Source organism: Daucus carota, chromosome 3 (assembly GCF_001625215.2).
Source record: "Daucus carota subsp. sativus chromosome 3, DH1 v3.0, whole genome shotgun sequence".
Taxonomy (NCBI): domain Eukaryota; kingdom Viridiplantae; phylum Streptophyta; class Magnoliopsida; order Apiales; family Apiaceae; genus Daucus; species Daucus carota.
This window is the reverse complement of record NC_030383.2, coordinates 13,956,674-13,971,540: the sequence shown is the minus strand read 5'-3', so window position 1 is coordinate 13,971,540 and position 14,867 is coordinate 13,956,674. Positions and strand designations below refer to the sequence as shown.

General features: G+C 32.4%; 1 protein-coding gene across 1 annotated transcript; it reads left to right on the top strand.

The window, feature by feature from the left end:
* Positions 1–6,590: 6,590 nt before the first annotated feature.
* On the top strand, positions 6,591–10,229 carry LOC108211623 (protein METABOLIC NETWORK MODULATOR 1). Its single transcript, XM_017383269.2, has 3 exons — positions 6,591–6,777; positions 8,726–9,778; positions 9,855–10,229. Exons 2-3 carry the CDS (start codon positions 8,768–8,770, stop codon positions 9,927–9,929), a joined length of 1,086 nt encoding a protein of 361 aa, XP_017238758.1. The 5' UTR covers positions 6,591–6,777; positions 8,726–8,767; the 3' UTR covers positions 9,930–10,229.
* The last annotated feature ends 4,638 nt before the right edge of the window (positions 10,230–14,867 follow it).

Genomic DNA, 14,867 nt, shown 5'->3' with positions numbered 1-14,867 from the left:
ATCGGCAACTCTCTGACTATGAGTCAACTTATTGATGAGTCGGTTGAGGATCGGGGATTTACGAAACCCCATTGCACCGCCAGTGACCTCTCTTGAAGGGGCTATGGTGATTTTCTCATGCAGGTACAGAAGACCATACTTTGAGTGCTGAGAGAAACACTGTGAGCCAAACATTGAGAGTTAAACACTTGGTGAGATTCTGAGAAGAACCATTGAGATATCAGAATGAAAAATATGTGAGCATGAGTGAGTGCAAACACATAGGATATTGAGAAGAGTGAAACACTTGTGAGGTACATATAATAATAATTGGTATTGAAAGCTCACAAGTTGTTGAAAGAATTGACGGAAGCAACTACAGTTCATTCCATTTCACGGTGTGAACTTATGGTTGATGATTCTCTTGAATCAAGTGTCTTCACAGACATTGAGGAGGACTTAGGCCTTTGCTATAATTAAGCCTTTGTCTAACCTCCCAGAGCAAACAACTCTGGATCCTTAATTGGATAAGCCACTTAGTGGTTGGCAACTTGTGGACCATGATTCGGATTTATCTGATGAGTCTTCAGGGACTGGGAATTACGAACTCCCATTGCACCACCGGTGACCCCCTTTAAGGGTGGCTAAGGTGATTTTCTTGCAGGTACTCAGCATTTTGGAAGCTCAGTATTTGTGTGGAGGGATACACTTACAGAACTCGTGAGTGACACCCTTACCCAAAAACCGAGAGAGAATTGAGTGTTGAGTGATACACCTGCAGAACATTTTAGTGAGACACCCACTAATTACCAAATTTATACCTAAAGACAAAGTGGATGTTGTTACTGGAATGTCAGTTTTACTCATTACTTTTCCGTTTGGAACCTATTCTTTCAGCATAGGGACCAACCCAATCAAAGTAAACCCTTCTTCTGAACTCTTTCTTCGACCCCAGCTTTAGCGTTGTTTAGTTCTCTATGGGGAGATTATCTTTTGGTACAGGAAGTATTGTACACGTTCCTTGACCTATTTGATACCACATATCCTCGGAGGATTCCACAACTAAGGGGGAGAATATATTTAGGGGGAGAATATATGAAAGGGGAAAGAAAAAGTAAGTTAGCGTTCTTCTATTGTCTACAATTAAGGGGGATTAAACTACTCTTTAGCTGTGTACTACTGAGGGGGAGATTCTTCTTTCAAATAAGGAGGAGGATTGATCTTTCATCTAAGGGGATAGCTACTTATAACTAAAGGGAACCTGATCAAGGTAACGGGAGGAGAAGTATAAGTTGATACATTTATTCTTCAGTAAGTGGTAGACATGAACTCATTCATTACCACTGAAGAATTCAATGAAGCTGCTGATTGTTCTTTGCATAATGGAATGTTTTGAATTCTCTTCAAGACAGACTATGAGGATTATCTGGCAGGTAAGCAAGAACCAGAGAAATAAAGGTGATATGCACATTTGTTATTTCTATTCATGAAATCTGGAAATGTACTATATGATCCAGAAACTTTGTAGCATTATTTACTAGTCCAGGACTTTACTTTTTCTAGTGTTAGTTGAGTTATCCTCCAGAGGATTTGCTTGTTATGATTAACAAACAAATAGGGGGAGATTGTAAGTCTAAATGTAAAGACAACCCTATCTGTTACATAGGGATGATAACTCAACAATAGAACAGGACAAGTAAATAACACTACGCCTGCACCGGAATCGGAAGATACGAAGACAAAGGTTGAAGAAGCCATCTACAGTCTTGAAGGAATAAGTTCACTGGAAGAAGTTCATTAATATGTTCATGCCTCGGTGAAGAATAAGGATTGAAGTATTCAAGATTGTGGAAGCAATGAAGATGTTGTCCAAGTACTCGAAAGATTTCAGTGCAACCCCTGAAGCAAGATATTTCTATATATCTTGGTTGGTTATTTATAATCAACAAACTGAAGCATAAACTAACCCGGAACCGACTGATCAATGTTTGCTGACAAAGAAGGTACAATGTTTGACTTCAGTGTTAGTCGCTTGTGAACCAGACCAGTGCACTAAGCGTCAACACGTACGGAGTTTTGCAAAGTATCTATCAATCGAAAAATTGATCAAGTCACTTGTTCTAATGCCTAGCCTCTGCAAGCTGTATCAAGTCTACTGCTCAAATGTCATATGTCAAGCTTCCACAGAAAGCCATATCAGGAAGTGACCTATCTTTTATATGTGTGCACTTATATATTTGTATATGTACAAATATATTTATATATATGTATATATGTATATTTAATTAAATATAATATATATAATATATATGTATATGTTTTTAAACATATGTATATGTATATTTATATGTATGTATATTTAAATAAATATATATGTATATAATATATGTATTTATATTTTACATAAGCAATTATATAATTAAGTGTATATATATATTATATTATGTGCATAAATATATGTATATTTAGAGAGAGTTATATATATCTTTATATATATATTTATATTTATATTTACACATAGTTATATGTATATTATATATATTTAAATATATGAGAATATATTTAAATATATGTGTATATATATATCACTATATGTTTATATAAATATTATATATATTTATATATACTTCTCTTTATATATATTTATGTTTATATTTATATTTATAAATAACTATATATATCTCTATATATATTTATATATATATATTTACATTTGTATTTACATATAATTATATATTATATATATTTAAATATATGAGAATATATTTAAATATATGTACATATATTATTATATGTTCATATAAATAAAATATATATGTGTGTATATATTTATATATATTTTTATTAATATAATCACAACATAATATATTATATTATATATATTATGCATGCATGTGATGATGTCAGGTGTCAAGGGCAACCTAGGGTTTGCATGTGTCCATGGAGCTAGGGTTTCAATCTCTTTAATCAACTGTGTTCACTGTGAGGCGCAACTTGCATTTGATTCAAGCAGAGACTAAGGCAAACGACATATACATACAATGTATGCTGTGTTGGCGCAACTTCAAGTTGGAAATAAATCTAAGGCACTCCGCATACAGTATACACAGTATATATCATGCGGCGCAAGTTGCTTAACCAGGAGAGAGAACATGGTGAGGTGGTTCTACTGTGTGGCGCAAGTTCAATGGGCTTAGTATTTTTCTAAGTCATATGACTAATACAGTGGAACTCAGTAGCGCAAGCTTTGACCTGGAAGTCAAAGCGCAAGTTTAAATGACAAGAATTTTTCTAAGTCCCTACAACGGAGCATTGAGGCGCAAACTCTACTGGGAAGACAACTTGTAGCGCAACCTTTGACCAAGTCAAAGGTTGCGACTCTAAGTCATCTCTCTGTGGCACTAGTTGAAGAAACTATATTTTGTCTAAGTAGAAGACACACTGTGGACACTGGACGGCGCGAGGTTTGACCAAACATTGGGCGCCAACTTTGACTTCTTATATATGCACACATATGTACATATCCAAGCGCAAGTTTGTGATATATATATATATATATGTGTGTGTATATGTAAATGGCGCCACTTCTTGTGCTGGGGAGTTAGATTTATTTTGGATATCTGAAGTCGTCCAGAACGAACTCAAGTCGTCCAGGACGAACTCGTTAACCATGGTTAGTTTATGAAAGCCTATAAATATGTGATTGTGGTTCTCACAATTTACATCATCCTTCGGGATGGATGGCCAAGTGCTATGCACAAACTCTCTCAAATATACACACACCCTAGCCTAGTTTTGTACCGTAAATATTTGTAGTGGATAGGGCTTGTAATATTTAGAGGAGTGGTCATTGTAGCCAACCTTCGGGTTTGGATTTGTAGCACCCTTCGAGGTATTTATCAATATACAGATATACCTTGGAAAATATTGTGTGTTGGTTTAATATTTTCATATCCTCAGAAATCAACCCTATAAATATCTGGAACACGAAACCCATTACAGAACTGCAATTTGTTTATCCGCAAGATTCGAAAGAATTTTAAATTGTAGTGAGTATCGTATTCAACCCCCCCTTCTACGATACTTTGGACCTAACAATATCATCAATTCATCACAAAATTTCATCCACAAAAACCCACTCCATTCGGCTCCCTAAAAGGTCATGGCCGAATGGTTTGAAACCAAAAGCATGGCTTGACAATGGGAATGAATACTCCCTCAAGACCATGTTTTGTTCAAATCTTTAAGCCATCCATGAGTTTAACTTGAATCCACAAGAATCCAAGTCAAATTCTCTAGGCTCTTTGACATGCAAGTATAAACTAACCTCCAAAATGAAGATACAAAGCTAGGTGATGAAGATCTTGACTTGCTTAACTTGAATTAATGAAGAAGATGAAGAAAAATGATAGAGAGGGAGAGAAATGGGGTTCGGCCGAGAGGAGAGGGGAGGGAGAGAGAAGAGAGAGATGAGAGGGTTTTGGGTGAGTGTGTGTGAGAAATGAGTGTGTGGTGGAGTGTTTTGACTCCTCTTTGACTAGTCCAAAGTGGTAGTGGGATGTGGAAGTTACCAACTTGTCCTTCTTGCTAGTGTTAGAGAATTTGCATGCAAGGGTAGAGTAGACATTTGATAATTAATAAAAGTATGATTAAAAAAGTATTAAAAGAAAGAGTTTTAGTAAATAAAGTACAAATCTATAAATCATGAAATTAATATCACAAATAATATGGGATTTTAGAAGTTTAATAAAATAGTTTTCAAAAATTTTGGACAAGGAATGAATTTAAAAGAATATATGCGATTTAAGCTCTAATATTAACATTACACATAATTATAAAAGCACTGATATAATACACGCAAAATCTCGAGAGAATCATACATCAAAACGCTATTTTACAAGTTACAATCTATCGGCTACTCGTAATTATTAAATATCACTAAATTGTTCAATATCTATTATTATTAAATCGGGTAGCGACAACGATCACATTTATTAACATAAAGTCAAAACCGTCGCAACTAGTAATATTATTTAATCGCGTAGCGAGAATTATTCACCAAAAATCATATAAGTACATTCTAACGATATACGAAAGTCACGTAACGATAAACGAGTCAAATTCACATAATTGGCAATTAAAACACGAAATTTAATATATCACCAAAATGAAATACTGTAATATATATAAGTCAAATATTACAGACGTTACAATAATAATGGCTTAAGAACTTAATGTTTAATATTTTTAGTATACATAATAATAAAATGACAGGTACATTGTATTTTCAGAAAATTTTAACATGTAAAAATTTTAAAACAATTATAAAATGACTATTTATTTAAAATGTAGTGGGCTAAAATATACAATACACGTGCAAGTTTGAAAGAATATCAATCATGAATACCAAACCAAACATACTCCTGCACTTAAAGTAGAGAGGCTGTTTCCGTGAAAACCCACGGTTTAGTGCACAACAAATAAAACAGTGTGTGCTATAATAAGAATATAATACTTTAGTCCATGGTCTTCTTCACATGAGACTTACCCAAACAGTTTTGATTGGCACGAATGCATTTGGTAATGACTGAGCTGAACCCTTCCCTTAAAACATAACACCATAACCCTCATAATCTCTGTGAGCTACGAGACCTAGTCTCAACTACTCTAATACACCGTCTCCAATCATTTTTATCGAATGTCATATCACCCGTGAGATTTAAGGCTCCCATGTCCAAATTTAATTGATCAGCCCATGTCCGACGAGGCCGACCCCGCTTTCTTTTGCCCCGAACCGATATGTGTTCTACTCTCCGAACCAGTGATGAGTTACATTTACGCCGAACATGTTCATACCAACGTAAACGTCCCTCCCTTCTTTTCTTAGAGATAGACTCAACACCTAAAAGACGTCAAAAAAAATCATTCGGTATATGATCTGTCATGGTGTTACCACAGATCCAACGCAACATACGCATTTCCGCTGTCTCTATCCTACGTTCCTGAGCCATTCTCAATGGCCAACACTCAGAACCATATAATAATGATGGTCTGATTACTACACGATAGAATTTACCTTCAACTTCAAAGGTACACTCTTATCACACAACACACCACTCTTATCACACAACACACCTGTAGAAGCCCGCCAACGAAACTATCCTGTCGAAATACGAAATATAACATCCGCAGAAATATCGTCATAATGATAGAACCCAAGTATTTAACGGTACACGGGCTCCACAATACATACAGCAACATCCATTTTACATGAATATCAATCATGAATGTTTTTGGTTATTTCATTTTTAAAAATATAATATGAGACTTAAACAAATATATGAATATTAGATCATGTTTTATTTAATTTTTTTCCAAAACTTAAATCACTTAAAATAATTATAGGATGTCTATCACGTTGTTGGACAATAATATTTGTTCAATTCAAATTTTTTACATATAATCTGAAATGTGAAAATATATATTTTATTAAATTATTTTTCAATTTTCTTAAGAAAAATCTAAAAGGTTCATGAAACAGTGTGACACTGAGGCGGGTGCCACGCACATAAGTTACGGGTCATGTCCCACTTCCATTTCATCAACGTGGCCTTAAACTAGCTAATCTATCATCCTCATGTACGTTTCTCAAGTTAACCCCCACAAACAATTTCTCAAATACACATTCACACCTCAAATATATCGGCAGCATCCCCAGTTTTTCCAATTAAATTCAGTAATTTTCTCTATACTAAAATCTAGGGTTCTTATTTACCCTCTTCTATCACTTCTGTACAGGTTCAATTCTCTCCGATTCCACCGTATTTACTTATATGCTTCAATCTAATTTTATGTTCCAGCTTATCAATTTTTATTTAGAAAAGCAATGTTATAGATAATTCATCTATTTTATCAGCCATGATTTCTGTTCATGTCTCTCTTTTCCATAGATTTATACATTACTTGTTAAACATATCTAGTTATGTCATAATTGCTGATATCGATGATAAGATATGTTACTGCAAGCTTAAATAGTGTAAATTCGGTAAGTTTTATAAATCAAATTGCGTGTTAGTATATATGTAGAAATGTTCTGATGTATTGATGGTTAACTCGGATTTAGCACCTTTAAGGAAACCTGCAATTCTGATATATTACGGGATTTTTTGTATGTGAACTTGATTTGTAAACCCTAGATATTATTTGGTTCGTTAGTTTCTGTGAAATTCTGCACTAATAGAATAAAAATTGTAGTGTACTTCTTTTCGAACTTAAATATATATGGTGCTATGGATCATATTTTACTTCACTCAATACTCATGTAAGATATAGTGATATTCTGGCAAACCTAGTTGCATTGAAGTTTCCGTCTATGATCTTCAGACTATAAATCGATATTTTGACATAGCATATACCCCCGCTGGTCTATTGTGTAATGCATTTGATTTTTTTTTCATTTTATTGAAAAGTGACAATTTTCAATATTCTATATTTGAATAAATTTTAATATGTATATTTTGTTTGAAATTTTTTTAATGTTTAATATGTATATTTATTTATATTCAGAAAAATAAGATTCTAAATTTATTTTTTTTAACAATCGAGTTAAACCTTCCGAAGAAACCTGAAAGAAGTCTTAGGGATATACATAGTGGACCAGAGAGAGTATACTCTAATTGTCAACAAAAAGTATCAGGTGAGGAAATCTAGTGTTTCTAGTAAAACCAGCATAGAACTCAAGTCCTGGGATCTTGCATCTTTGTTGCTTAGATTTGCATTATTATTTCATTTAGACAGTCTTTTATATTAACTGAAGTCCGAAGATTTGCGAATCGATACATTATTATGACCTAGCTAATTCTTACTTGCACAGAGAAGAGTTATGTCCTGACAATAATATCTGAACCTAGTTAGTTGGTTATATGTAACACGGTTCGGGATATACTGTCTCAATAAATGAAGAGAGTTGAGGGATAGTACTATCTGCCTAATGCCAATAGTGATATTTGCAGAAGTGAAGCCTCTTATAGTTTGTCGGCCTATAGAATGTATATTTACTTTACCATGAATATTATATATGTCTTGAGTTTTTGTTGTTAGCATAATTTGTTGAAAATATGACTAGGGCATCTAGGTGTTCCCAAGGCAACTTGACTGAATAAATGTATTAGGTCAGCAAACTTACTGTCACGGAGGTCGTCACCACTCAAAATATAATAGAGTTTATAGTATGCAATATACTGACACAAAAATCTGCGCACTGTTTCCTGGAACGAGGAAAGGATGGCATAAAATTTGCACAATTTTTGGTTCCTCATATATAAAGTGGGGCATCAGAATGAAAATCGTGACAAATGCAAAATCTGTAGGATGTTTTTAGTAAACCAACAAGTTACTTGTTATGAAAATCACAAAAATGGCAACCATATGGAGAGTCGGTCTCAGCTCTTGGTTTCTTGGGAATGTATCTTGTTAGCTCTTCTTTTATGGAAACTTGAGTTCAGAACTCAGTTTCGAGTAACATTACAGAGAAATCCTGTTAGGAGAATTGCTATTTTTCTGTTTAACTTTTATGGAATGATTCTTATTATCCCTAGCGTATGATATGAATTTATGTTATATCCTGTTTGTGTAGACTCTCTCTTTAGAATAGCTGCAGAATAACTTATGAGGTGAATCACTTGCGTATCATCTGTTTAGTCCTTCTTATCTGCTTAGTGAAAAAGGCCTATCTATCTGTCTGCAGAGGAAAGGGACCAGGGAATTTTTCAGATTATTTCCCCTTACAATGAGTGAAGCAACCCAAGGGAACAACTCGTACGATTCAGCAGGTATTCCTTTGAAGCGAAAACGAGGTCGCCCACGAAAAGATAAGAGCTTATATTGTGTAGCAAGTGTTCGCCCAAGAAAGCAGGAGAACCTCCTTCGCATAGAAAATGCTAGTGTACCAGAGCATGTTAATTCAGTCGAGGATACGAGTATTAAGGTAGGCCAGGCAGTTACAGGTGTTGTGGAGTCTGTATTTGATGCTGGTTATGTGATTGCTGTTAAGATTGGCAATTCAAATATCACTCTAAGGGGTATTGTTTTTAAGCCTGGACATTATGCTCCTGTGACGTCAGAAAACGATGTGGCCCCACATCTTCCAATGATCAGAGGAAATGAGACTCGTCAAGCTACTAAAATTCGGCGTCAGAGGAGACCTAAGGAGAGGCATCAGCTGAGAGCTGATTATTTAGGAAATGGCTCATCTGCACATCCTCTGGCGGCTAATGTGTTGTCCAGAAGAGACGTGTGCACTGCAATTGTGGCAGCAGCTCCTTCAGTCCCTTTAGTTGGAGCAAGAGGCACTGTGGTTCCTGTTGTTCTTGAACCAGGTAATGCAGTTGCAGCGCAAGCTGCTCATATGGCAACTTCAAAAGGCAAGAACTTGCAGTCAGTTAAACCACTGTCTACACATGATCCAAAATCACCAGCACCTCATCTCTCTCTGTCCCAAACAATTTCCCATGAAATGCCAAAAGATGTGAATAGTGAAGGTCTTCCCTGTGAACATGGTTCACTTGAGCTCCATCAGCAAAATGCAGACGAATCAATGAACTCGATCAACATTTGTTTAACAGCTGAAGAGTTTCAAGGAGCTTCACAACCTTCAAGAGCTCAAGAAATTAGTGACATGAATGAGACTCTTTATGTTGAGCCCCTGCGAACTGTACATAGCAATCAGCATAACCAGTCCCCATTCACTCCCATTTATGTGGGACACAATGGTGTTGGCAGAATGACTGAACTTTTGCAGGTTTCACGAATCTTTACATGTTACTTGTGTTATTTGCTTACTGTTCTGATTTTAATGAAAATTGTTGTTTTCCCAGGCTGTCCAGGAAAATATAAAGGGGTCTAGGATTCCTGAAACCAGAGAAGAGGGCCAGCAAGATTTGATGTTATGAAGTGCAAAGCGGGGAGCAAAGAGAAACATCTTTAATGAATCAGTCGTTTTTTAATGCCCTCTTAGAAAGTGTTATCTTGTAGAACGTGCACTTTGTGCCCTGTTAGTTTTAGAAACCTGTTGACGTTAGATGGTGCTTCTGCTTTGGCAATTTTGTCAAAACATGTGAATTATGTTGTACATCGTGTTAACATGTCACTGATGTTCAAACCTGTATCAGCTTCTTCTTTTTTCATTTTCATTTTTTAGTTTTTGTAAATACAATTTTAGGTCAGTCATTTATTTTTAGCATTTATTATCATTTTTTTCCGTTGTTTTAGCTGAATGCTAAAAGAACATGTTCGTCACACCAGTTCAAATATTTTTTTCGAGAAAGTGTACCCCCATTGTACATTGAACAGTAAAAACTCTATAAATTAATAATGTCAGGACCGGGGAAATTCATTAATTTAGAGAGTTATTAATTTATTGATAAATTAATATTTATTAATTTAAAGAGTTTTTAACCGATTATACGGTACATGCCAAACAAAAAGGCATATTGTATATAAATTAATATACCAAACAAAAAGACAAATTAGTGTATCTATACTATACTATAATAAGCCAACATGGGTATAATTTGTAGTCCTAGGTTTTAGTTATATTTTTTGGTTTGGTACTCTCCTTTTGGTACTACAAGTCTACAAATGTGGAGTCTATTAGTCTTACATTGTTAAACAGTTTCAAATATTAAAACACTCCTAACAATATCTTATCATATAATATTTCATTAAAAATTTATAATGATGTTATAAATAAAATTATAAATAATAATTTTCAATATCTTTTTTTAACAAGAAGCTTTATATAACTCATTTTAACTTTAACGTGTTCTATATCAATATAAACACCACACATTACATATCCTTTCTAATTCTAATCTTAAAAGTATCTGTTGTCAAAAAAATCAACATCACATAATTATGTTGAAATTCGATTAATTAGATCACTGAATCTTTCAAATGTATTACAAGATCGTCTATGTTTGGAAAAAATTTGAATTTTTTGATTTTTTTTAATTTTTAAATCTACATGTACTAAAATCGGATTAAATGTATTATATATATATATATATATATATATATATATATATATATATATTTGTTAGGGTTTGTCCATTTTCAGGTAATCGGGAGAGAATATAGTCAGTCGAATAATATAATTTAATTAAATTCAATCTATTAATATTAAAATACTAATAAAATGACGTTAAAATTTAAATTATAAATAATAAATTAGTGTATCTATACTATACTATAATAAGCCAACATGGGTATAATTTGTAGTCCTAGGTTTTAGTTATATTTTTTGGTTTGGTACTCTCCTTTTGGTACTACAAGTCTACAAATGTGGAGTCTATTAGTCTTACATTGTTAAACAGTTTCAAATATTAAAACACTCCTAACAATATCTTATCATATAATATTTCATTAAAAATTTATAATGATGTTATAAATAAAATTATAAATAATAATTTTCAATATCTTTTTTTAACAAGAAGCTTTATATAACTCATTTTAACTTTAACGTGTTCTATATCAATATAAACACCACACATTACATATCCTTTCTAATTCTAATCTTAAAAGTATCCGTTGTCAAAAAAATCAACATCACATAATTATGTTGAAATTCGATTAATTAGATCACTGAATCTTTCAAATGTATTACAAGATCGTCTATGTTTGGAAAAAATTTGAATTTTTTGATTTTTTTTAATTTTTAAATCTACATGTACTAAAATCGGATTAAATGTATTATATATATATATATATATATATATATATATATATATATATTTGTTAGGGTTTGTCCATTTTCAGGTAATCGGGAGAGAATATAGTCAGTCGAATAATATAATTTAATTAAATTCAATCTATTAATATTAAAATACTAATAAAATGACGTTAAAATTTAAATTATAAATAATAAATTACGAATCTATACTATACTATAATAAGCCAACATGGGTATAATTTGTAGTCCTAGGTTTTAGTTATATTTTTTGGTTTGGTACTCTCCTTTTGGTACTACAAGTCTACAAATGTGGAGTCTATTAGTTTTACATTGTTAAACAGTTTCAAATATTAAAACACTCCTAACAATATCTTATCATATAATATTTCATTAAAAATTTATAATGATGTTATAAATAAAATTATAAATAATAATTTTCAATATCTTTTTTTAACAAGAAGCTTTATATAACTCATTTTAACTTTAACGTGTTCTATATCAATATAAACACCACACATTACATATCCTTTCTAATTCTAATCTTAAAAGTATCTGTTGTCAAAAAAATCAACATCACATAATTATGTTGAAATTCGATTAATTAGATCACTGAATCTTTCAAATGTATTACAAGATCGTCTATGTTTGGAAAAAATTTGAATTTTTTGATTTTTTTTAATTTTTAAATCTACATGTACTAAAATCGGATTAAATGTATTATATATATATATATATATATATATATATATATATATATATATATTTGTTAGGGTTTGTCCATTTTCAGGTAATCGGGAGAGAATATAGTCAGTCGAATAATATAATTTAATTAAATTCAATCTATTAATATTAAAATACTAATAAAATGACGTTAAAATTTAAATTATAAATAATAAATTACGAATTATATATCCGCCCGTGCTTCGCACGGGTTAAAGGCTAGTGCTTCTTAAAATTACATTACAGTGAATTTTGGGATTCAAGCGTGTTCATATGTATTGGAAATCAATAACGACTTTTGAAATACTGTACAACAAATATAAACAAGAGGAATAAATGTGTTCAATATATTCTTAAACAAGTTTGGCATATATTAATTACATAAATATGTTAGAGTATTCAAATCTAAAGGGTGTTCCGATATCTAAATGAAAAACAGACAACTATTGAATCATATTTCAATAAAGTGTAATATATTTTTTATTAATTAAAAAAATATTTTAAAAATAATTTGAGCGGACTCCTCTCTACAAAAACAAAACAAACTACATCAATACATAAAAAAAATAAAATTAGACACGTATGAGAGATCTCTTGCACTGTTGACAATTAGATACATAATAAACTGAGTGATTCGTTCGATTCGCTTGTGATTCGTTCTGTTCATTCGTTTGAACCGCATGCGTGCTTGACTCGTTTGATTCGCCGGCTGGTTTCGAGCCAGTTTTAGTTTCTGATATTGCGATTCATATTCGATTTGTAATATTTAACGAACCGAGCCGGGTTGAATTAAACCCGCCACAAGTCGAATTTTAACGAATAATTACGCGGTTCTTTTATTTGACACAGCTCCAAGTGGAGTTGAACCCTAAGGCCCTAACTTCTAGGTGCGCATAACCAGGTCACGCTGATAAAAGAAAATTATCTCTAATTTCTGCCGATTGAAGTCATCGAATCTGTTCCTTGTTTCGTCTCTTTTTTAGGTTAACCTAAACCGCTAATAGTTAAAACTGGATTTAATTGATTTAAATTTTTTTTAACATGATTAGTGGATTGGGTTAGAATTGATTTAATTACGTTGGATTAGAATTTTATTATTTTCCACCCAACCAAACATTATATTATATACCATTAAGCATGCATTGTCGATTTTTATTGTTTTCTATTATATTTAACCCGTATTATAATTTCTAAGGAAATTGTTCACAATACCTGTATTTGCTTTTTTATTTGTAAAAATATGTCCTCAGTATTTCTCTTTCATTTACGCCTCCTCTATTTCTATTCTTTCAATAATGCTTTCTTTTTTTTATTTGTAAGAATACGTCCTCATTATTTCTCTTTCATTTATGCATGCTCTGTTTCCATTCTTTCAATAATGCGATCGATCTTTTATTTTCACCTTGCTTTCATGTCTCTCTATGCTAGGGATGACAATATCCAAATCCAAACCCGATTTTTAAATCCATACCCGAACCCGATCCAAACCCGAAAAATATCCGAACTTTGATATCCAAATCCGATCCATTGGATTTCAGATCGGTTTCGGATATTACCCGAAACCCGAAAATAATTGGATTTGGATATGGATAATATCCAAAACCCGAAAATAATCGGATTTGGATATCCGAAATCCAAAAATAAAATCTACAATTAATCCCGCAGGACAGACTCTGCACATCTTAATATCTGGCTTCTGTGAATCCATAACATACAATATTCCAAACATATTAATCAAACCAATTCAACATCCTGGTCCCTGGATTGCATTTAGCATAATTTAATCACTTGTTTCTAAAATCGATTACAAGCAAGAACTTCAAAACAACACAATAAAAATAAAATAAGCACATCCAGTCATCCCGCACTCCTCCAATCATCCATAGGCACAACTTTGTTCATCCAAAAGAACACTACAAAAGCAAAGAAATTGCATTAGCTTAATCAAACCACTAGCGCTTCTGCTTATACATTTCAAAGTTTATTTTATTAAAAAATTGCATTAGCAAGTATAGGTGAACAAACGATTCAATAAGCTGTCTGTGACTTGTGTGGAAACTTGAAAAAGAAGATAGAACAAGCATCATGTTTGTCATGTACTCATGTTATTCAATAACACATTTTATACAGTATATTATTAATGAAGTTTTTGTGTTAAATAGAATCATATCCCTTAATCCTTCACCTCAATATTGCAATTATTAAATTACGCTTGTTATAAAAATTTAAATAATACTCCATCCGTCCCTCTGGTATGTATACGTTTGGAATGGACACGGAAACTAAGAAAAATATATAAAGTTGTGTAAAATAATGAGAATGAGAAAAAAAGTAGATAAAGTGGTGGGACCCATGCATATTTAATTGATAGATTTGAAAAAGTAGATGGAAGTAGTGGGTGAGTGAGATTTTTATATTATAAAAGTTTACTATTTTTGGA

Excerpts from the sequence above, each read along its gene's own strand:
- LOC108211623 (XM_017383269.2), top strand. The coding sequence starts at position 8,768 with ATGAGTGAAGCAACCCAAGGGAACAACTCGTACGATTCAGCAGGTATT. Across the intron at positions 9,779-9,854 it reads GAATGACTGAACTTTTGCAG|GCTGTCCAGGAAAATATAAA; the intron begins GTTTCACGAATC and ends TTGTTTTCCCAG.